The following is a 22,418-nucleotide window of genomic DNA, read 5'->3' on the forward strand; positions in this document are numbered from 1 at the left end:
GTGCGAGCAAGTAGATTAGAGATATATCGGCATTGAGACGGAAGTAATCTTCGAGAATGAAGAACAACTTCAATTCCGAGAAAGTAAGTCAAGGAACCAAGATCCTTGAGTGAAAATTTATATTTAAGAAGGTGGATGATCGTTGACATAGCTTGATCATTGTCTCTTGTAATAATAATGTCATCCACATAGACCAAAATATACAACACAATAGTACCTGTATGAGAGATAAATAGAGAGGAGTTTGCATGAGGGTTGGTGATGCCAGAGGTGATGAGAAACTGGCGCAACTCATGATACCAAGCACGCGGAGCTTACTTGAGACTATAAATAACCTTGTGAAGTAATGAAGCCCGATGGTTGACATCAAGTCATTGAAGCGATCAACCACGACTTACTGCAAGGCTAAGAATAACGTGAATAGTGTTTGGCTTGACAATAAGTCTAAAAGTTTCATGATAATCAACCCTAGACGTTGGTGAAACCCTTTGGCAACTAAGTGAGTCATGTACCTGTCAATAGAGCCATCAGAGAGATATTTAGTACGAAATATTCATTTTCAACCAATCATATTCTGTGAGGGATCTGAGGGAACAAGTTTCTATGTCCCATTCCGAACAAGAACATCATACTCATCAGACATAGCCAGATGTCATTTGGGATCGGTGAGAGCTTGAGTCATGGTTGTTGGTTCATGGTTGGCAGAAGTAGGAAGTTGGGTTGTAAGGTTTAATTTTTGGATGGGCTTGTAAATGTTGTTCTTAGATCTAGTGACAACAACACTGGGAGGAGAGGAAGTAGGTAGGGATGATGGGTGTGGGTCGGCCAATGAGGGAAGTGTGTGAGTGGGGTTAAGTGTGAGGTCTTGAATGGAACTTGCAGAGGGCCCAGGGATCGAAGCAGTGGTTGATGTGTCGGTAGTCAGAAGTAAGGACACAGAAGAACACTAGTGGGAGAGTGTCTCAGATGAAGGACGGTTAAGGTGAGACAGAAGTGTAGTGAAGAAGAAGATAAACTCAATGAATTTAACATGACGTGACATATACAAACGAGAGGTAGTGGGTTCAAGATATACATGGGCACTTTGAGTGGTAGAGTACCGAAGGAAGACACAAGGAGAGGAATATGGAGTGAGTTTGTGGGAAGAGTATGGCATGTGCCATGAATAACAAAGGCAACCAAAACTTCGAAGTTTAGAGTAGTTAGGAGGAGTGCCAATGGGTTTGGCATATGGTGAAAGAAGATTAAGTGTGGGAGTATGTAGACAGATGATGAGATAGACAGTAGTAGAGAAAGCATATGACCAGTAAGATAGAGGTATGACAGCATGAGAAAGAAGAGACATACCTGTTTTGACAATATGACGATGTCGTCCTTCGGAATACCCATTGTGTTTAGGTGTATGTGGAGGAGACATGAGAAAAGAAATGTCATTAGTAGCCAGAAAAGAGGACATTGCTTTTATATTCCCCTCCATTATTATAATAGAGTGTTTTAATTCGTTTACCAAAGAAGTTTTCAACAAGAGATTTGAACCAAACAAACGTATCAAATACATGTAATATTTGTTTGAGAGGATAAAACCATATATACTTTGTAAAATGATCGACAAAAATAACATAATATTTGAAACCATTAATAGAATAAATAGGAGAGGTTCAAACACCAGAGAGGACAACGTCAAGAAGGGAAAAGAGACAAGAGAGTGGGAGAATGGTAATTTGTGACTCTTATTGCATTGACAAGAATTGTAATTGAAAGTAAAATTTAGAGGATTCGATAAATCTAATTGAAAAGTAGAGACAATGAGCCTTAGAATTGGAGATGACAAATAACTTAAGTGATGATGTCAGGCAAACGAAGTGATTTTGACACCGAAAAAGACTATTAACGGTGAAGACTGGGTGGAGGATGATCCTTCATAAGAAAAGAAGTAGGTAAAAATTCAATGGAAGTATGATTAGATAGACAAAACTGAGAGATTGAAATAAAATTTTTTTGCATAGTAGGAACACAAAGAATATTATTTAAGGAAAAAGTGTGAGAGGTGCAGAGAGAGATTTGGAACTAATATGTGTAATAGGGAGATCTGTGTCGTCACCAATTACCATGTCATCAGTGCCATCATAAGGAGTGTGAACAGAGAGATTACTCAAGTCGGATGTAACACGGTGTGATGCGCTACTATCTAGCAGCCAAGTGGAATCAATAGAATAGGTGGCAGTTGCAAGATATGATCGTGGTTGGCATTGACGAGTGGAGCAAGAAGATGGTGGTGGTGACAAGTGTGGATACATCTGACAAAAGACATGACATTGTGGAACAGTGTGTCCTTGTCCATGACACCATTGGTAGGGTCTAAGGTAGATTCGGGGTCAGGGTTGACCATCAGCTATGAGTGCAAACTTGTAAATCAAGCTGGAATGTGTGGAGTCGTCAAAGTAGAGTTGAGGATAGTGTACCTCCCCCCCTTTTTTTTTCTTGCACATACGAAAATCTGCATGTGTCAATGCTTTAAACTTCACACACGTTTTTTGCACATGTGTTGTTTCCCATTCATTCAATTAATCAAAGGGATTTTGATTAATCGAAGGTCGAAGGAAGGGAAACAAGGGGGAGCGCAATTGATGCAGGGTTGCCGATAGAACTAATAGCAACAACAACAGTGAAGGTTGACAACAATGACAAAGGTGAAGCTTGAAAAGAGTCGGAATAGTGGTAGACTCAATGACGAAGAGTCAAAATTGGGCCTCCATCGGGACTGCTGGTGCAGGGCATCAGGAGGCCGAGTGATGGCTCAGGTGTGGTCGTTGGTAACTATTAGAGGCTCCACCGGAATTGGGTCCCTTGATGGCGGTGATTCAAACGAGCTCGATGACGGAAAAGAGGAAGGAACAAAGAGTTGCAGCTCTGGTTCTTTAGCTATGCCAGAGAGGAGAAATCATAGATATCTAAGTTGTTATACCATATAGAAGTTTAGCGAGATGAGTGAAATAATTTTCACCATTTTTTCATTAATAAGAATGGAGAATTTGTAGATTTACAACGATGTCGTATCGTTTACAAATTTTCAACTACGTGTCGTAGCTGGATACAATTTGAGGTTATCTCTATCCTTTATCACGCTCATCCTTTATCTCTATCACATACACAGAAAATTTTAGGCTCTCTTAATGATTTTTCTATAAAATACTGGAAAAGTATTTCTAATTAGGAATGTTTTTTTCTGGGAACCATTAGTGCCTTTATGTTTCCTTGAAACACATATCAACCTGAAAATTCTTACTTGGAAAATTGAATAATTTTCTAGGCAAGGTTTTCCAAAAATGATAGGCTGAAAAATCTCTTAGTTGGAAAAATGTCAGATGACCTAATTCGAGTACTACCAAAAAATTGGCTCTTCTTGCTAAAGCTTTCCTCTCGTCGATGTTGCAAGACCTAGGTCTCTCAACATTGTCTTCCTCCTCTCAACATTGTCACTTCTTGTCCTCAATCTACAAGTAGTTGTCCTTTCTACCTCTCTCTTCTCTCTCCTCCCAACATTGCCTTTTTTTGCTGTTTCTTTTTCAGTAATCATTTTGTTTCCACAAATTGAATTGGACTGGGAAATTCCTCCCCCTATCATATTTTTGTATGTTTTGATCGTTATGACAATCAAACACCATTTCTAGGTATTCCTCTAGTGAGTGCTGCATTAAAAAGTAGAGATGAAAGAATGCTTGTCTGCAAAGACAAAATGATTGTGGCTCTTACACATAATGTCTCTTGAGATTAAGGTAAGAAAAATCCACCATCTTGTGACATTAATTATATTCTTATCTACAGTTTCGTGTTTGAACTTTTTCAATGTCAATAGGATGATGTGATTGAATCTTCAGAGTTGGACCTGATTCGGCCAAGCTATGAAGTGAAATTGGAGATATGCTGCTAGGATATGTTTTTTGTAGAGACTCAATGTCAAGGTAATACCCAATTCTATCATTCTATGCTTGTTGGATTATCACATACACCATTAGTAACTATCTTAGAGCACTATTGTTTTGTTTTATGACTATTCATTTGGTCTTTTTTATTTGATTTTGAGTTACACCTGGACCTTTACATTAGTTTGGTTAAAAGATTGCTCAAATTTTGATCATGGGTTAGGTCTGGGGCTACGATTGAGCTTGTCTATTTTGAGGTAACGGTGGTTGTAAGAAGACAAATGCAGAATATACCTAACAAAAGTATCTACAATGTTCAGAATGCAGGAGTGTTAAAGCTTCATAATGTTTTATGCATTATTGTTTCTTTCTTTAAAAAAATTCTTTAGTCATGGACTTTTTTAATTAATAAATATTTGAAGTCATTAAAAAAAAAATTGTACACTTAAAAGTGAGTAGAAAAGAAAGCCCACCTGTGTACTTACCACCCCTTACTTTATAGAAGCCTAATAAGTGTTTAAGGGTGTTAAAGCTCTCTCTCTCTCTCTCTCTCTCTCTCTCTCTCTCTCTCTCTCTCTCTCTCTCTCTCTCATATCGATGCTAACATTTATAATTTTTTTATGTCGTCTTCCTCAGCGGCGGGCCAACGGACAACGGCGACGGAGGCAGCGCTTCGACGGTATGCCGAGAGGGAGAAAAGAGGGAGGCCGAGAGGCTCTGTGACAGAGGCTCGACCTCCCGTGCTCTGCGACGGAGGTCGAGAGGGAGAGGAGAGGAGTCCGAGAGGAGGTAGAAAAGAGGGGGAAGAGAGGGAGGCCGAAAGAGAAGAGAAGTCGGGAGGCCGAGAGGCTCTGCGACAAAGGCTCGGCCTCCCATGCGTCTCAGAGCCTCTCGGCCTCCTGTGCTCTGCAACGGAGGTCGAGAGGGAGAGGAGAGGGAGGAAGGTCGACGGGAGTGGGGGAGGAGGGAGAAAACAAAACCTTTGTCGAAGGATCGCAAGGTGGGGGGGCGGGGGCAACACGAGTGGCACGAGGAAAGTGGATGATTCACAAAATAGGTAGGAATCAGTTTTCTCCCGTTTTTGCCTGAGCGAATGAAACGGTGTAATCTCACTTCAATTCAATTATTTTTACACTAACGCCATTTTCTAATGAACTAGGTAATGCGGGGGGAATTCATTCCACGTCATTGTGGACTAACCCCCCATAAGGGGACTAGGTCATCTCAGTTGTAGTTCATTGTTTAACTCTTGCACTCTTAATAATATTTGGTGTAAAACATTCAACAGGTTCGTATGTAGATTAGTTATCAATCAACAATAAGTATAGAGTGAATAGTGGTGAATTTTTTGTAGACAAGTTATTTCTATTCATTTTGCTATGGTCTCTATTTCATTCAATAAACCATCAATACAATTGGTCTAATTGGTCTAATTTTGCTTGGTGTGAGACCATTTTATTGTTTCTTTCTTTATGTTGCCTTGGTTGTGAGAAAAGATAAGTGATATTTGGACATAATAAATGATGTCATCTTCCTTGTGCTTCTAAACGCTGTTCTTATCTATATTGTCTAATGGCAAATGTTTTCTCAAGAAAGAGTTTGATTGTTTTGGAGACTATGAAAAGACCAAGCATATTGAAGTTGGCTGCCACTTTATTACAGTTAAGTTACAACTTAGAGAGATCACCATGCACCACATTCCATCAAAGAACCAACTTGTAGATATCTTCACCAAAACAATAATAGTGACTCCTCTCCATGATACATGTACAAAATTGGGGATTTATTATGCTTATGCACCAGCTTGAGGGCATGTGTTAAAATGACATCCACATATAGGGGTGGCCTGACTAGTAAATAAGGAGAACTTCTATAGAGATGACATAGGATTGTAATTATACGAGTTGGTGTATGTCTTTTTTCCTTTTGAAGCATATAGCCCTAAGAGCATTGTAGTCATTGTAAACACCTCCCACAACTATAAATACAACCTCAAGGCATGGGGTAGAGCATTGAAACCTCAAATTTGTCCCTTACACCTCTCTCTCTCTTTTCCCTTTCTTTCTTTCGCTCAATTTCTTCTCCTTCTCTCTACACAAGCTCTCTCTCTCTCTCTCTCTCTCTCTCTCTCTCTCTCTCTCTCTTCCTTTTTTCCCCTCTCTTCTCTCTTCTCTCTTCTCTTAGACCCTTGTAATTATGTGAAGAAAACCCTATAAATCAACACCCTTGTGAATACATTTCTAAAATTTATGTTTGTGGAGCTAGAGGCTCTAAAGTAGTTATAGGGAAATGTAGTATTGTGGCATAGATGTCACCAAATTAAAGCTTGGCAATTGAGCTAAGAATTTGAGGCTTGACAACATTAGGGTATGACTTAAGATTTGAAAGGCAAATAATAGCTACTAGGACCTCTCTCTATTGTTCTTGAATAGCCATATTTGTCAAGTAATGCTAGAGTAGTTTATATTCTTGCATGAGGCTTTTGAACCATGCAAAAAAATTATGTACATTGTCTTCATGTTTGATATAAAACATTTTTGGAGGATGTCATAGATCTTCTACAAGCTGTTAGAACTAAAATACAACTTAGCACATGTATCTCAGATGATCTTCATTGTCTCTAAATGGACAATATTATTAGCAACATGTTTCTCTATGTTGTTAATAAGCCATGTAATAACTTTAGTATATTCTCTGAACCACTTTTTATAAGTAGTATTATCAATGACCATCATAGGCGTTGTTTTTGTTAAGTGTGAAGCTAGATCCCTGATAATAAGGAATCGCTTGACAAATTATGACAAACACAAATAATTTGACAAACCTTCGAGAGTGATTGTGGTTATATTCAAAAAATTAGATTTTCTAAACATATTGGTTGGAAATTCTATAGTCATTATTTGATCAATAGTAGTGGATGACAAGCTTCCAAATAACAAGGATGATCAACAATGTAAAAGTATGATTGATCAACTAGATAGCAATATATTAATTTTTAACAAATATGATTGATCAACCAAAGAACATATTACAAAGTACAGACTTCTATGCTAATTAACGAAATATAATTTATTCAATAAATTAAAATTTTCACTCACGATTATTATTATAGTTATTCTAATATTTTAAAAAAAAAACTTATGATGTTCAATTTTAGAAAATAATGTGTTAAACCTAACAAAGGATAATTGAACCTATAGTTATTTCTAAGAGGTTGATTGGCTAACAAAGGATAATTGAACCAACTTTTAAGATCAGGTATTCATATTTATTAAAGTTTAGTAAACCTATAATTTATCATTTATTTGATCAGATTTAAAGTTGGTTTTACTAAGTGGGGATTAGAACACTTGAAAAATAAATTACCTAAAAAAAGTAAAAGTAAATTATAGGGTGATTTACTTCTCCTAACAATAGTAATTTTTTTGTGTTAGTGTACACAATAGAAAGAGCAAGGAGAGGAGAAATGAACACATGGAAAACAAAAGAGCAATAGGAACAAAGTGAATTCGCCAAGGGAGGTAAAAAAAAAAATCATCTTTACTCATTTTTCATAAGAATTAAGTGAAAATAAATTCACTAGATAACTCACTTTCCACTGTAGGGAAACTCGTTAGTGCTTAGGAGGAAGAAAATTATACCCTGTTTTTAGGAATGAAAAAATTATACATTCGAAAAGAGCATTCATTCCTTAGCCCACACCTATTTAGGAAGGAGTGCCTGGAGCCTTTAAAACACGAGATTGAGTTTGATATGTTTCCTTACATGAGTCAAATGTTCTCCAATCAATTGGAAATTGCAAGGTGAGAAAATCAGATCAGATGCAACATGATGCTTGGCACACATTTATCTAATCTAATTGAACAAGGAAACAAAAGGGCAGACAACAGGAAATCTTCAAAACGATGTAATCTTTGTATAGTCAAGACAATTCAGAACTTTCATTTTCTATGGGCAAAAGAAACAGGCCCCAAAAGTACACTTAATAAACATGTTATTTGCCAACGCACAAGTTCACAACATCCATCATGCTCCACTTGCGTACAAACGGGTCCATTCCTTAGCTGCATCAAAACAGTCAACTAAAATATAACATACGATCATAATGGCAAAACATACTACTAGCATAAATAATTTCTATAGACTGCAACCAAAAGAGAGAGAGAGAGAGAGAGACCACTACAATGTGTACAAAATGCTGTCTAGAAGAGAGAAGACTACCACTTAAGTAGATTGCAATGCATGTCTTGCATCCATAAACACACAAAAAAAGCATAAAAAAACCTTACATTATAAGTGAAAACACGTAATATCTACCTGTTTCAACAGCTTCAGCTTCGTTTGTCTTCCAATGCTTTGCAATGTTATCAGAAAGAGGATCATCCGGATTTGGAGCACTTAGAAGAGCTTGAATACTTTACAAAAAAGAAAAATAAAAACCCAAAAAAAAAAAATGTTACACAAGGAAAAACCACTCAAAATCCAATTTGTCACAATTACAAGAATGAAATCTTAGACTGACAAAAAGATAACAGCCTCAAAACGATACAAAAAATATGCTAAGCAGTGTTACTAACACAACCTGGCAAGGTTACCAGATTCAGTTGACTAATGTTAAACCACTCAAACCAGCCAGAGCAACCACTCTTTCTTCTAACTCTAGGTTTTATGCTTCTCAGACCCGATAGACAGAGCAAGTGGGGTCAACCAACCAGTCCAGTCCGGGTCTGATTAGCTGGTAACCTACCTCTTTTATAACTCAATTGGACGGAAGGGGGGCCAGGGAGAACCAGTCATATTACCTCAGTAACACAGTTCGAATCTGGAGAGCAGGACTCCATTTGTCTTTCAGAATATCAAGGCATATTCTTCCAAGCTGCAAAAGAAAAAAATACCTCAGCCGTAGAAATGATGATTACATTCAGAAAGAATGGAAGCGAAGAACAAAGTGCAGCGTACCTTGTCAATGTTTGGATGGTATATTTTGGTCAGAAAGCGAACCTAATGGCAAATCAGCAGATCAATTGAATTAATCATATTGTATTGAAAAGGGTAAAAACAGGTTATAAATTGTAAACTAGGGCAAAAAGAGAATACAGAGTCTAACATTCATTCAATACAATGGCTCAGAGGTATTGATGATACCACAAATTTTGGTTAAGGAAAAGGACAGTAGCATCTATCGTGCAAACTTTAGATGAAAACAGAAAAAACTGCTTATTTTGACATGAACGTATCCAGAAAACTAACACAATTTCCCAGGAAAATTTTGGCATTGTATAAAAGACATCAACTATAGGATAAACGAATTCATTTAGTAAAGCACATCATTAAATGTAACAAACACAATATGAAAATACAAGTGAAAGTTATATATTATACAACTAAAGAACAGCAGATCGAGGAGTTTGACATTTCCAAGTATAAAATAGATAAAGAAATATGACCACAGAACTTAATTTCTAACAGCAGATCAAGGAGTTGATATCTTTTAGTAGAAAATGGGTAAACAAATATGACCACAGAACATAATTCAAAAGCTTGGAGAAACCGGTAATAATTCATAAAGCCCATTATAGTATTTTATCAACAGAACCTTCATAAATGCTACATTAGGATAAGCTCTCTATATAAACATTATGGTCTCTTCTCCAGCTTGGGTACAAGAGCTTCCCATACATGACAATGGCTATAACGACATTGAACAGTTTTGAAATTGACCTTATTATCAAGGTTAGCTATTAGCAGCTGTATACATATTTAGATCGACACTCTCAATGACTCTACAGATAGTTTCTTAGTACTTCTATGACCTACAATCACAGTGTTAACAACATGAATGCAATTACAGTGAAATATATTTTTAACGAAAAAAAAAAAGATGAGAATTTTATTAGAAAGAGTCACAGAGTTAACAACATGAATGCAATTACAGTGAAATATATTTTTAACGAAAAAAAAAAATGAGAATTTTATTAGAAAGAGGGGCCAAGGGCAAGAAGAGCAAGAAACCAGCAATTACTAGAAAAATATAAACATACAAAACAACAAAACATGTTAAAAACAAATGAGAACGTCATCAATGGAAAAGAATAGTCCCCCATGAAAAGGTGTTGGCAAAGCACCCCCCTCTCTAAATTAAAACATGTTAAAAACAAGAATTAGCAACTACATCAATGATAAGGAATAGAGACCCCCCACAAATGCCCTTCACAATGTCAAGGATCTCATCAAAGATCTGAGGAAGACACCAAGGCTGGGCAGATACACCAGAGACCCACATAATGAAGAATGCAGTGTTAAGCCTCTAAAGCACATACATAATGATCTAGAATGGTGATGTATAGATAATTGTTCTCGCCACAAGTAAATTGCACAAGTAACATGACCCATCATTTGAGTAATGCGACTACTGGAAGGTATTTAATTCCATTCTCACATTAATTGAAAAATATTACAACTGTTTCAGAACATTTTTTTCGAAATGAACTGTTTCAGAACATTATTAATGGTTCTCAACAAATCTTGGTTACACATGGACATATACCCCAAGCTCATAGAGATTTAAATCAAAAGACCTTAAACCAGAAAACCCCTATGTGACCATTGAGGTGAAGACCACATTACCCTCATGTTTTGAGGAAACCTAAAAATACAAGCATTTTTACGAAGCTTCAGATTAATTCATCACAAATGTAGCAAAAAAAGTGTTCTAACTGTTTCAAACATGCTATGAAAATGTCTCACTAACTTTCTAACAGGATTTACACAAAATTTGAGAGTTTTCTAGGTTTAGTTCTAAAACGAGCTCCCCACTAACATTAAGAGTTCTCCACTACATTCCATATATAACACACAGTTTTAGTGCACTCACACCTACTCAGAATGTTTAAATAGAACTAATCACAGATGTTAAAGGATTTTATAAAGTTAAGAAAGACAACATAAAGTGCAAACAAAAAAAAGCCACTTACCAAGTATGCATTAGCAGATAATATCTACTTTCACATAAGAGGGTTTAACCATATGAAAATAGAACCAGAACTGAACAAGGAATTTGTGCAGTAGTTCCAGGAATGCTTATGCAAGATCACACTTAAGAAAATAAGTTTCATAAGATATAGCATTAGATGTCAAACAAATTGCAAAATCCTTTTTCATCTCCAATGAATCCTAATACGATGTAAAACGGGATTTGCAAGGGTGAAGAGAAAAGGAAATCAATCAAGTCAAGCGGCAAGTGTTGTCTAAGTAAAACAAAGGAAATCCTTTTAGCAATGAGATGATTTGGGTGTAAGAAAAGAGATAAAGATAGTACAATCATGAAATGAACCCACCCTAAAGCATTCTTAAATCAAAAAGGGAAACCTGACACAATGGTCTGGTTTTGGTTAGATGCAAATTTACAAAAAGTTAGACATTCACAAAAGCTTGAAAACATAAAACACCCTTCTTCAAAATGAATGAAAACTTTCCAAAACTTAATTTGTTATGCTCTCCCTCACATCCAATAACAGTATGTTGAAGCTTAATTTGGATTTGCATAATTTTTTAATTATAATTATAACCATTAGTACTAAAACTTCACTAACCATGAGCTTTCCTATGACTACATGAAAAAAAATCAGCTATTACTAGCACCATCAACCAAAGTTGAGCACAGATATATAAGGGCAGCTACGAATTGATGGAAATTGCATGAAGGAAAAATTAATTAATGTGGAAAACAGATCTGTTCACCCTTTTTTCTGAAAATTGTGTACCTTCGGTGCAGCCATTGGATATTCTTCAGGCAAAAATAATTCCAGCTTGAAAACGCCTCCTACACATAAACAATGACAAAAAAAAATATATACCCCTTATCTCATTTTCCAACTTAAACATTATATTTTCAAAAAATTTAAAAATGAAAAATAAATAACAAATAACTGTTAAGTAACTCAGCAGACAATCCTAAATGAAAGAATTAGGATTAACTTTGCAAACAGAAATCTAAATGGTAAACAATGCTTCACCCAAACTTCGTTTTATGGACAACAGTAAGAGGCATAATGACTACATAAGATAAAAGTTTACAATAAGAGCATTGCACTATCTTTAGGATTAAGATCAATAAAAGTTTACAATAAGAGCATTGCACTATCTTTAGGATAAGATCAATCCTGAGATCTGGCCAAAAGACAGACACAACCAATACATTGACCACACTCTCCTTACACTCAAAACTCCAATTACCCTATTATTGCATCATATACGTGAAAAAGGAGGAAGACAGGTGCAAGGTAGTCTGACGCCACAATTGTAACCAGAAAAAATGTAAACCATATGCTAATATCAGCTATATGAAGAGGGGTCTTCAGAAATTTTTAGAACACCCATGGTACCCACTGGTTTGTTCAACAACAAAATAGAAAGACACTTGTTGAATGCTTTAAAGCAGCAAGAACTTATCAATCAGAAAAAGTAGAAAAAAAAAAAAGACAAGATGAACCAATTTTTCTTCTGAGTCATTGGAACTAATAGCAACTGTAATAGAAACAAAAACAACGAGGAGGGAACAAACGCAACCAGGACTGGCAGTCAAAGAAAACACCTTTGCCATTTCGAAACAAATCTATAGTGCATAGTGCACAGTCGAAACTATCATTTACCTTCATATGGAGATTGTGTTGGTCCAAGAATCATAACATTAAAGTACCGCATATTGTCCTCAGAAGGAGACGCACTAATTCCAGGCGCTGTACACAAAAACATAAGTCGTTAGGAAACCACAGGTTCTGACAACACACACCAAACAAAAAAAAACAAAAAAAAAAGGAAAAAAATCAATATTTTAAGTCACAAACATTAATTTCATAAATGGGCTAGAAACAAACCATTAGAGAGCACAATTCAACTTAAAAGCAAACGCAAATAGAATATGAATTAATAAACCACCTTATCAAATAAAAAAAGAAAAATATACACAAAAAAGAAGAAAAGTAAAAGAAACGAGAAGTACCTGGTTCGCTTAAGAGCCGTTGTGTCTCCTGCTTGGTCAGATACACAGAAAAGAGAGATTAAAACCGCATCAAGAAACCCTCGAAACTAATCATAAAAAAAAAAATCAAAAATAAAAAATCAAAACGAAGACGGCCATAAGCCTATGAACAATCTAATGACAGAGAGATGCAGGTTTGTCAGGAGTAAACCCCTAGAGATGGGCTCAGTTACAGATATCAAGCGACGAAATTGAGAGAGGGATCGAAGAAAGAAGACGGGAATTAACCTTAATAATCCTCCTAGGTAGATTGCTGTTGGCCATTGGAGAGAAGATTTTGGAGAAGGAGACGAAGAGTTAAAACCCTCGACCGAGCGTCTCAACAGAGAATAAAAAGACGGAGGCTAGATCGAATTTCCGGGTTTTAAAGCAACGAATAGATAATTAATTAGATATTTTTTCTTTTCTTAATTGGAATCTTATTAGTTCATTCGCGACACTGGGGACCATTACGGACACCATGGTCCATGCCTCGCTTCTGCTGCGCCTCCCGATCCAACGGACGAGACCAAGGTGCAAAGGGTCCTCTGCGATTTCGTGGCCTGACAATCACTTATTAATACTAATTTGAAGTTAATTTTTTCACTCAAGCCCAACGAATGAGATGATGGCTTGAGGCCGAAGCAAGATAACTCAATTAGCAAACCGGGTTTTGATGTGGTTGACCCACGAGAGCAGACCGTAGATGGCATTTTAGACCGAAAGGGCTCGAATTTGGGAGGAAATCTTCTCATCATAAACAAAAACCGTCTCGCGTGGTTCCCACGCTAGAGTTGCAATCAGGAATAAGCCTTCTTTCAATCAGACGCGGACGGTCGGTGGAAAAACAACCAACTGCTAAAGCTAAGAGGTTCCATAGAGCTTTGGGGCTCACACAGAACACAATTGTTCAAACTGACTAGATCTTTCAAGTTTTGAAATCCATTTCAATTATTCTGAGGTTTCTTCCATATATACTTATGGGCCTCTTTGGGATATTTGATAGAAATCGGCTCGCAAACTGTTTGAACTCAGATTGGAAAAAGCTCGGTTCAGTTCAATTTTTACTTGAGCTTGGCTCGAACTCAAAATTGAAATAAAGCTCGTTAAGTATAACAAGTCAAACTTGAGATTTTTCAAACTCGGTATGTTAGCCCTTGAGCTAACTCATTCGCATAGATTTTTTCTACGAAAAATACATGGACAAAACATAAACACAAAGGATCTCAATGGAAGGAGAAAAGAAAGGAATTCTAGTTTGAAAGAAGAAACCATGAGAAAGAGGAGAGGAAAAGAGAGAGGGGTATATGAACAAATTTGAGCCAAGAGGGAGAGGCTTGAATACTCTACCCATGCCTTGAGGTTGCATTTATAGTTGTGTGAAGGTGTTTATAATGATTATAATGTCCTTAAGGTTGCATGCTTCAAAAGGAAAAAAAAACATAAGAAGACATACATCAACTTGCATAATTATAATTTTATGTTATCTTTATGAAAGTTGTCCTTATTTTCTAACCATGTCACCCCTACACATGTGGGTGTCCCTTAACATTCCCCTCAAATTGGTGTATATAATTTCACTTGCAAATAATCTTGGTTAAGAAACTTTTGTGCTTGAAAAGAAATTTTGATTGCTTGTTGTGACTCATCTTGTTCTTGTTCACATCTTGCTTGTAGTCTTCATCTTGTCTCTCCCTTACATGAATATTTTAGCCGCATAAAATTTGATTACCACAACACGTGGAATTCTTCATTATTGGTTGCCTATTTCTTGTACTTCTTCTTCTACTTCTCCACCTCAAGCTGATGATCTCTTTGTTTTTTACCAATAGACCCAGCTTGCACATCATAATGGTGAGAGAAAAAAAAATCACTCCGAGCCATATGACAATACTTCATACACCAGTCAAAACAGTCATAGTCTAAAACACACTCCACTCAATTTCAATGGCGAAAAAATAACCCAACTTTTGGGCACAACAAAGAGACTAGTCACTTTTTAAGGGTAGCTAGAACACATATCACCTCTTGGGTGAAGAATAAAAGACTTGACTCAAACTTCATGATGGGCATACTCCTATGCTTTAGGTAGTGGGTCTATAGGCATTGCTCAGAAGTGATTTTATCAAAAAAAAAATTGAAGAATATACTTTGAGGAATTAAGGGTGTGAATAAAAAAATAGTCGCTCACATATTTAAAAAAGAAGGAGGCACACAATGCAGTTTTTCATACTTCTAAGTAAGAAGGAGGTGCTATTAGACCAATAGATGGATAAAAAGTTACCAGGAGGTTAAAAAATAATTCCTCTATAAAGCTATTGAAGATATTTTTTAAGTTCCCTCAATCATCATGTTTATAAAGGAAATTTAAAAGAAATCTCTAGTAAGAAACTTTTGAGATGGAACATAATTATTCAAACTTTCCAAAAATAGACTTCACTAATAAGTCAATTACTGTTTAACACAACTTGACCAATTTGCAAAGAAAATATTCAAGAGATAATTTCTAGAATAAGGGAGATTTAGGAAACTAATTTTTGAAATTTAGACTGAGCAAATAAGGCTTTCGAATTCAAAAATTTCAAACTTTGTCAAAAAAGGAAACTAGATTTATAATGTTAAAAACTTCTCTTAAGGAAACTAATGTAAAGTAAGATCAAAGAAAGAATTTTTTTAATGAAGAAAAGATACTCAAGTTGGTAAAATTTTAACTAGATTTTGAAAACAAATAAGAAACTTAACCAACATTAGGAACTCAAAAAGTGAAGTAAAAAATTCGGCATACATTCGAATTTTTACATGCAACAAGATACCAGTATAACCTTTGATACCTCCAATGTAGATATCTTTCACTAGAAAGATTAAATTGAGAAATGGTTTATTGGGATAGAAAATACACTCGCATAGCTTTCTTTTTAGATATAATTCTCAATATAAATCCTCAATAATTTTGCTACAAACCATTCAGGAAGTTGAGGTTTTCTAGTGCTACACCAAACTTTTCCACTGCTTGACCTTTGCCTCTTCACATGTCAATTTTTATTTCTAGAAAAACATAATTTCAACTTTTTTTTTTGTTGGAAACTAGACTCAAAGATCTTTCCAGCGGTATATAATTTTTTATAAGAAACATACGGTAAGAGAGTAAAATAACTAATGAAAAGTAAGAAAAGGGAAAGAAAGACTTAAGGAAAACGAGAAACTCCTCTATTTTCCTTTTCTTCTTCTTCTTCTTCTTCTTCTTCTTCTTCCTCCCTTTCTTCTCTATCTTCTTCTCCTTTTCCATCTCAGATCTTTGCCCACTCTGATACCATGTTGATTTCTAGGGATAAGACATAAACACGAGATCTCTCAAGGGAAGGAGAGAAGGAAGAAATTCTAGCTCTTGGGAGAGAGGAAAAAAGAAACCATGGGAAAGAGGAGAGGAAAAGAGAGAGAAGTGTATAGACGAATTTGAGCCAAGAGGAAGAGACTTGAATGCTCTACCCCATACCTTGAGGTTGTATTTATAGTTGTGTGAAGGTGTTTATAATGATTATAATGCCCTTAGGGTACATGCTTCAAAAGAAAAAAAACATAAGAGGACATACACCAGCTTGCATAATTACAATTCTATATCCTTGTTATGCACACAATAACATTATTATTTTAATTATTTTTTTAATTTACTTTATTTATTTCAGTTTTAGGCCACATGAGTATTTTTGGAATATTTTATTTATAGGGGTATTTTTGGAATATTTTATATTAAACCATAACAGGGTGAATCCTATTTAAGGGCTAAGAGTAATGAGAAAGACAAGCATTGATTTTAGGTTAATTTTAGGTTAAACAGACTTAGAGTTCTCCTCAACGAGCTCTAGGGTTTTCAAGCTTCCCTTTGACTTGATTTTCGCCTTCCTCTTCTTCTGGGGATATAGAATGGCCCATTGTGTTTTTGCTCTGATACCAGTTATTATGGTCCCAGATCTAACACAAGGATTTGTAAGGAGGAAGAAGACATACACCTGCTTGCATAATTACAATTCTATGTCCTCTATGAAAGTTCTCCTTATTTACTAGCCATGTCACCTCTACACATGTGGGTATCTCTTAACAATACCATTTACTCTAATTGCTCTTGTCAATTCCCTCTTTAGTTGGTTGATAGTTGCTCTTATTTACTCCAAACCTCAAAGAGGATTGATTGTTCAACCCTTTTGGGTCCCTTAACATCTAATGTTGTTGCTTGCCTATGGAATAAACACTATTGATATAAATTTTTGCTCTTTCTTTTAGGTCTATTAAGCTGGTTATTATACATTAGCATGTTCCATTGCAAAGTCTTCAATTCCTCTTTGATAACTTGCAGTTCAATGTTACTAAGTTCATTACAATATTCTCTTAATTTAATTTTATTATTATTTTTTTAGTTTTAAATGGAGGTTAGAGCTTGAACCCTGCTCAAGCTCAAGCTCAAACTCGATTAAAATATTTGGGTTTGAGCTCGATTCCAATTTTAGGCTTGAGGCTGAACTCGAGCTCAAGTTCGAGTTTGAAATATTCAGATCAAGCCAAACTCGAACTTATGGCTTGACTTGATGCCATCCCTATTTAATAGAGACTTAGAGAATTGTTGCATCAAACTAGCAACAAAAATCCATCTAAAAAGATAAATGATACAAAAAGCATAACACATAAAATTCAATAACAAAGAATATTAGAACAATTATCTACTTAACAAGATCATAAAATCAAAACATAAACTCTACACAGTAAAAATAAAAAATATTATACTTCACTTGTGAACAAATAATGCAAGGAACAAGAGGGAAAAAAATGCATTGCATTCAGATAAAAAAGAAAAAATTAGTGTAACTATATGAATTGTATGCTATTGAATTATTATACTAGTAAAATTAAATATCGTAAATATAATTCATTTGTGATAAAAAAAATTATTCTGAACTATATGCTTTAAGTAATTTTGTAATGTCATCATTTGTTGAATTGTGTTCTTACTATCACATGCTTATATACATAATTAGTTTATGACAAAATTATTCTAAATTATACGTTTGCATCAATTTTACTACATATTTGGAATTCAATGGTATTCTCCACTTCTACTTGATTTTGAATGTGCATATTTTGAGGTTGTTCCTTTATTTCTTATCTTGTTGTTGATCTTTTGTAGATATTGGCCTCTTCTTTGTAAAATTATTATGAAACATTAAGTGTAATATATATAAAAAATTAAATATAAATTTAAAAATCATAATTCTTATTTTATTTACTTTATATTTTCTATTATTTTTTTAAAGGATAGTTAACACGTTGTTTTTTTTTTTTTGAAGAACTATTCAAAAAAATAAAAGGTGATTTTCATGCCTTATAATTATTATAACATAATTGGTTGATTATATTAAAAAAGTATCTTTGTTTGTTGTTTCTTCATTTTTTATTTTGGTAAGAATATTAATTAATATGTGTTTTTATTATGACAATGTAAGTATAAAAAGATAATGTCAAATAATTAAAAATGCATACACTTTCATATTTTTTCGTCACTAAGTCTTCTTCAAGAACAACATTGTCTCCACTTTGTATTTTTGGTGAGTTGATAAAATGAGTGTAAATGGAAGAGATAAGAAGAAGATCTATGGAAGAGACAAAATATGGTAGGAAGGAATTCGCGCGTTATTAAGTTAGAGAAAGAAAGAGAATGAATGTGGGAGAAAATTCTAGAGGATCATGAGTGAGGACCCCAGAGAGGCTCCTCCTCTTTATATTTCATAAAACTAAAAAATTACTAAAATGCATATAGCTAGAATTACATGAAAATATAATATCTAAGCCACCAAATTATTCTACTCATGCTCAATTTATACTATTGTATACTCCCCTTTAAGCTAGAGCAAAAACATCATATAACCATTTACTTTCATGTAATTCTCGCTATACGCGTTTCAATAATATTTTAGTTTTATAGAATATAAAGAAGAGAAACTTCTCTAGGTCCTCATGTCAAAATTCTTTTTGTATTGGAAAGTAGAGTCAAAGATATTTTTGTCAATATATAATTTATAATATAAAAAGTTTCATATAGAGGTATTAGAAGAAAAAAAAGGAAGAAAAAGATAGAATATAAACCTAAACCACTACATATGATAAATCAGAAAAGGATCATATTATCTTTATGGATTGATCGAGTCAACTAATAGAACTCGCTCTGGTACTATCATCAATTTCTGGATTAGAGAAATATTTTATTGATTTGTTGTAATTTGAGTACAAGGAGCCTCTATTAATAATAGAGGAAACAAGTAGGATCTGATTATAATTAAACTACATTTGTCCTAGTTATTTCCAAAGTCTAACGCTTAAAAAGATAAGTCATAGCATAATAAAACAACCAAACATAAATATAAGATTAACATAACTAAAACACCTTCAACTGAGACTCTTCTGGGAAACATACTTCCATTAGACTCTGCTTAGACTCCACCATATTAATTATAGCTTTGTGAGACTTCTTGTTGTGAGAGTCATTCATGTAAAACTCTTCATACCAACTATTCAACAAAGTTCTATAATGGTTTTTGTGTTCCTACATAGAACTCTACAATTGCATCTTAAGCTGGTAGGCATTTTCTTTGTCTGGGTAGCATACAAATTTTTTTTATGACTCCCATAAATCATAAGCATTTTGAATTTCGGTAACTTAAGAAATAATATCAGGAGACATGGTTGCCTCAATCTACTCAAACCACTTAGAAATTCTCCAACAACCACTCTTTCGTACTAGGGATTTCTCTCAATTTATGTTGAAGATTCGAACATAACGGGTCTTACAATCCGAGAATAATTAGTCGTATGATCCGAAATTAACGGATCTGTATTTTTTATTATAAACGGGATTATTTCCGTAAGTGCAATATGTTAAGCACCTAACCAATACTACCCAAAAGACCGACCTGTTAGGAGTGGAAGACATATGTACTTAACCCCAGGACCATAACACAATCTTAATGTAGTTCTTAATCAAAACTAAAGAAATTTACATGGTTTTAGAGCGACGATCCTGAAATCGCACCTTTCTATATTTTTTCTCGTCTATCTCATTGTTGCTTCCAGTTCCGACGACATTTTCGTCAAGGTCCAAACCCTCGTTCGACGGATGGAGATAAATCTACATCAATGGTCAAGAGACGCAACCAGATCTCTTTTATTCTCCAGCAATTGTCTCTCCCAAATCCGTCAATGCAACATCAAGGATTCATCATTGTCATTTCCGGCTTCGCTCGGGTTCCAAATTCTCCATTGAGCCTCCTGGCATCGTCCCACCACTGCGCCTTCTGGCCTTCCTCTGCCGCACAGACGATGTTCGCAAACGGCGCTTCGACGTCCTACCTGGCAACGCCGACATTTATCAACCGTTCAGTTGGTTCGCCGATTCTTCGTGTTTTTTTCTCTTTCACTCTGGTCCGAAGAGAAAAGCAATAAGAGGCAGATTTATGCGCTGAATTAAATCAACGATTTTTCCCAAGGTCAAAGCCAAAATTAGTTGAGCCAAGCCGAGTTGATACACTGAGCCCAGCCAAAACTAATTGAGCTGAGCCTAGCCATAATACAGAGCCAAGCCAAAACCAATTGAGCCGAGCCGAGCCATACCAGTTTTTTATTTGTTTGTGCCGAGTCAACTCGAACCTAAGGAGTCTAGCTCAAAATCCCGAGCCGAAGCCTGAGCCGCAATCTACGCACACAAGCTTCCAACAAAGATATCTCTAGTATGACATCGAACTTTACTAATCTGAATTACCCATTGTATCTTCACCATTCAGATCAGCCTGGGTTGGTTCTCGTACCACAACTTCTCACTGAGGAGAATTACAGCACATGGCGTCATTCCATGACTATGGTCCTCACCGTCAAAAACAAATTTGGTTTTGTTGATGGATCTCTATAGCGACCAGACAACAATACTGACAATGAATTACAATAGTGGATTCGTTGTGATAACCTTGTCAAAACTTGGTTATTGAGTTCAAATTCCAGAAATGTTGCAACAAACGTATTCTATTGTGATGGAGCACAAGCAGTTTGGAATGAATTGTGCGACCGTTTTTCTCAAGTAAACAATGTCTAATTATTTCACATTGAGAATGAAATACATGATTGCATACAGAATAATATGTCTGTTAACTCATATTTCACCAAACTCAAAGGATTGTGGGATGAAAGAGATTCTCTTGGTCCTATCTCACATTGTCGTTGTGGCTCTATGAAAGAGGAAGCATCCTATCGAGAAACACAGAAAATCATCAAGTTTCTCATAGGATTAAGTGAATCTTTTACTACCGTACGTGGGCAAATATTGACAATGGACCCTTTGCCTAAAATTGGCAAGGTTTATTCCCTAGTACTCAGACATGAACGACAGAAAGATGTATCAGATAAACAGAGTATCATTCAACCTGAGGCAGCAATTTTCGCTATCAAAAATTCATACAAGAAAGGTGGTCCATCCACCTGTACAAAATGTCACAAAGACTGTCACCATGCTGGAAATAGTCGAGCACATTCGAAATGCACTTATTGCAGTTTGAAGAGTCACACCTTTGATTCCTATCGAAGACTCAAGTTTGCAAAATCTACTAAGTCCACAGAGAAGAAGAACATGTCCAACTCCTTTCCTTTTACTCAGGAACAATACCAACAAATATTACAAATGCTCAGCCATAACAAGCCATCAATGGTAAATCATGTGGGTAACTCCTCTACTCATGACGAACTTTCAGGTAAAGCACTTTACTTCTCCTCTCCCAATAAGCAAGCCACATGGATCCTAGATAGTGGAGCCACTGACCATATTGTTTGCTATCATACATTGCTTACGTCTTGGCGAGCTGTTACGAACAAAACAGTGGAATTACCAGATGGTTCTCATGCTAATGGTACACATGTTGGTCAAGTCATTTTCTCTTCTAGCTTGGTTCTTCACAATGTTTTATGTGTCCCAATTTTCCAATTGAACTTTATTTCCATCAGCAAGTTTCTTCTTCATTCTCTTTGCATTACCGTGTTCCTTACCCATTTTTGTACCATACAGGACCTAGGCTCGGGGAAGATGATTGGGACGGGAATTGAACTACAGGGTCTCTACTACCTTGATCCTCCAAAACCATCATCATGTTATTCCATACATTCTTCATCTAGTATTTGGCATCAACGTCTCGGGCATCCATCATATCAAGTATCTGTCTCATTTCTGTTTTTGAATAAAAATTATTGTAGTTCGAACAATTGTCTAGTTTGCCCCTTGCCTCAACAAACTAGATTGTCATTTCCTTTGATCACAATTTCTAGCACATCATCTTTTGAAAAATTACATGTTGATATTACGGGGGTTACCATATTACATCGATTTCTGAGGCCCGATATTTACTTATTATAGTTGATGACTTTACTACATGCACATGGATTTATTTGATGGC

General features: G+C 35.5%; 1 protein-coding gene across 1 annotated transcript; it reads right to left on the reverse strand.

Annotated features, from left to right (window-relative positions):
- Positions 1-7,735: 7,735 nt before the first annotated feature.
- On the reverse strand, positions 7,736-13,293 carry LOC137960434 (ubiquitin-conjugating enzyme E2 36). Its single transcript, XM_068808067.1, has 8 exons — positions 13,192-13,293; positions 12,925-12,952; positions 12,575-12,661; positions 11,687-11,745; positions 8,883-8,924; positions 8,726-8,799; positions 8,241-8,338; positions 7,736-7,987 (listed from the first exon to the last, which is right to left on the reverse strand). Exons 1-8 carry the CDS (start codon positions 13,225-13,227, stop codon positions 7,950-7,952), a joined length of 462 nt encoding a protein of 153 aa, XP_068664168.1. The 5' UTR covers positions 13,228-13,293; the 3' UTR covers positions 7,736-7,949.
- Positions 13,294-22,418: the final 9,125 nt, after the last annotated feature.

This window comes from Aristolochia californica, unplaced genomic scaffold (assembly GCF_029961685.1).
Source record: "Aristolochia californica isolate CCGP_79_NKW_82.1479 unplaced genomic scaffold, dmAriCali1.0.hap1 SCAF_1, whole genome shotgun sequence".
Taxonomy (NCBI): Eukaryota; Viridiplantae; Streptophyta; class Magnoliopsida; order Piperales; family Aristolochiaceae; genus Aristolochia; species Aristolochia californica.

Excerpts from the sequence above, each read along its gene's own strand:
- LOC137960434 (XM_068808067.1), bottom strand. The coding sequence starts at position 13,227 with ATGGCCAACAGCAATCTACCTAGGAGGATTATTAAG. Across the intron at positions 12,662-12,924 it reads ACGGCTCTTAAGCGAACCAG|CGCCTGGAATTAGTGCGTCT; the intron begins GTACTTCTCGTT and ends TTTTGTGTACAG. Across the intron at positions 8,800-8,882 it reads ACCATCCAAACATTGACAAG|CTTGGAAGAATATGCCTTGA; the intron begins GTACGCTGCACT and ends TTTCTTTTGCAG.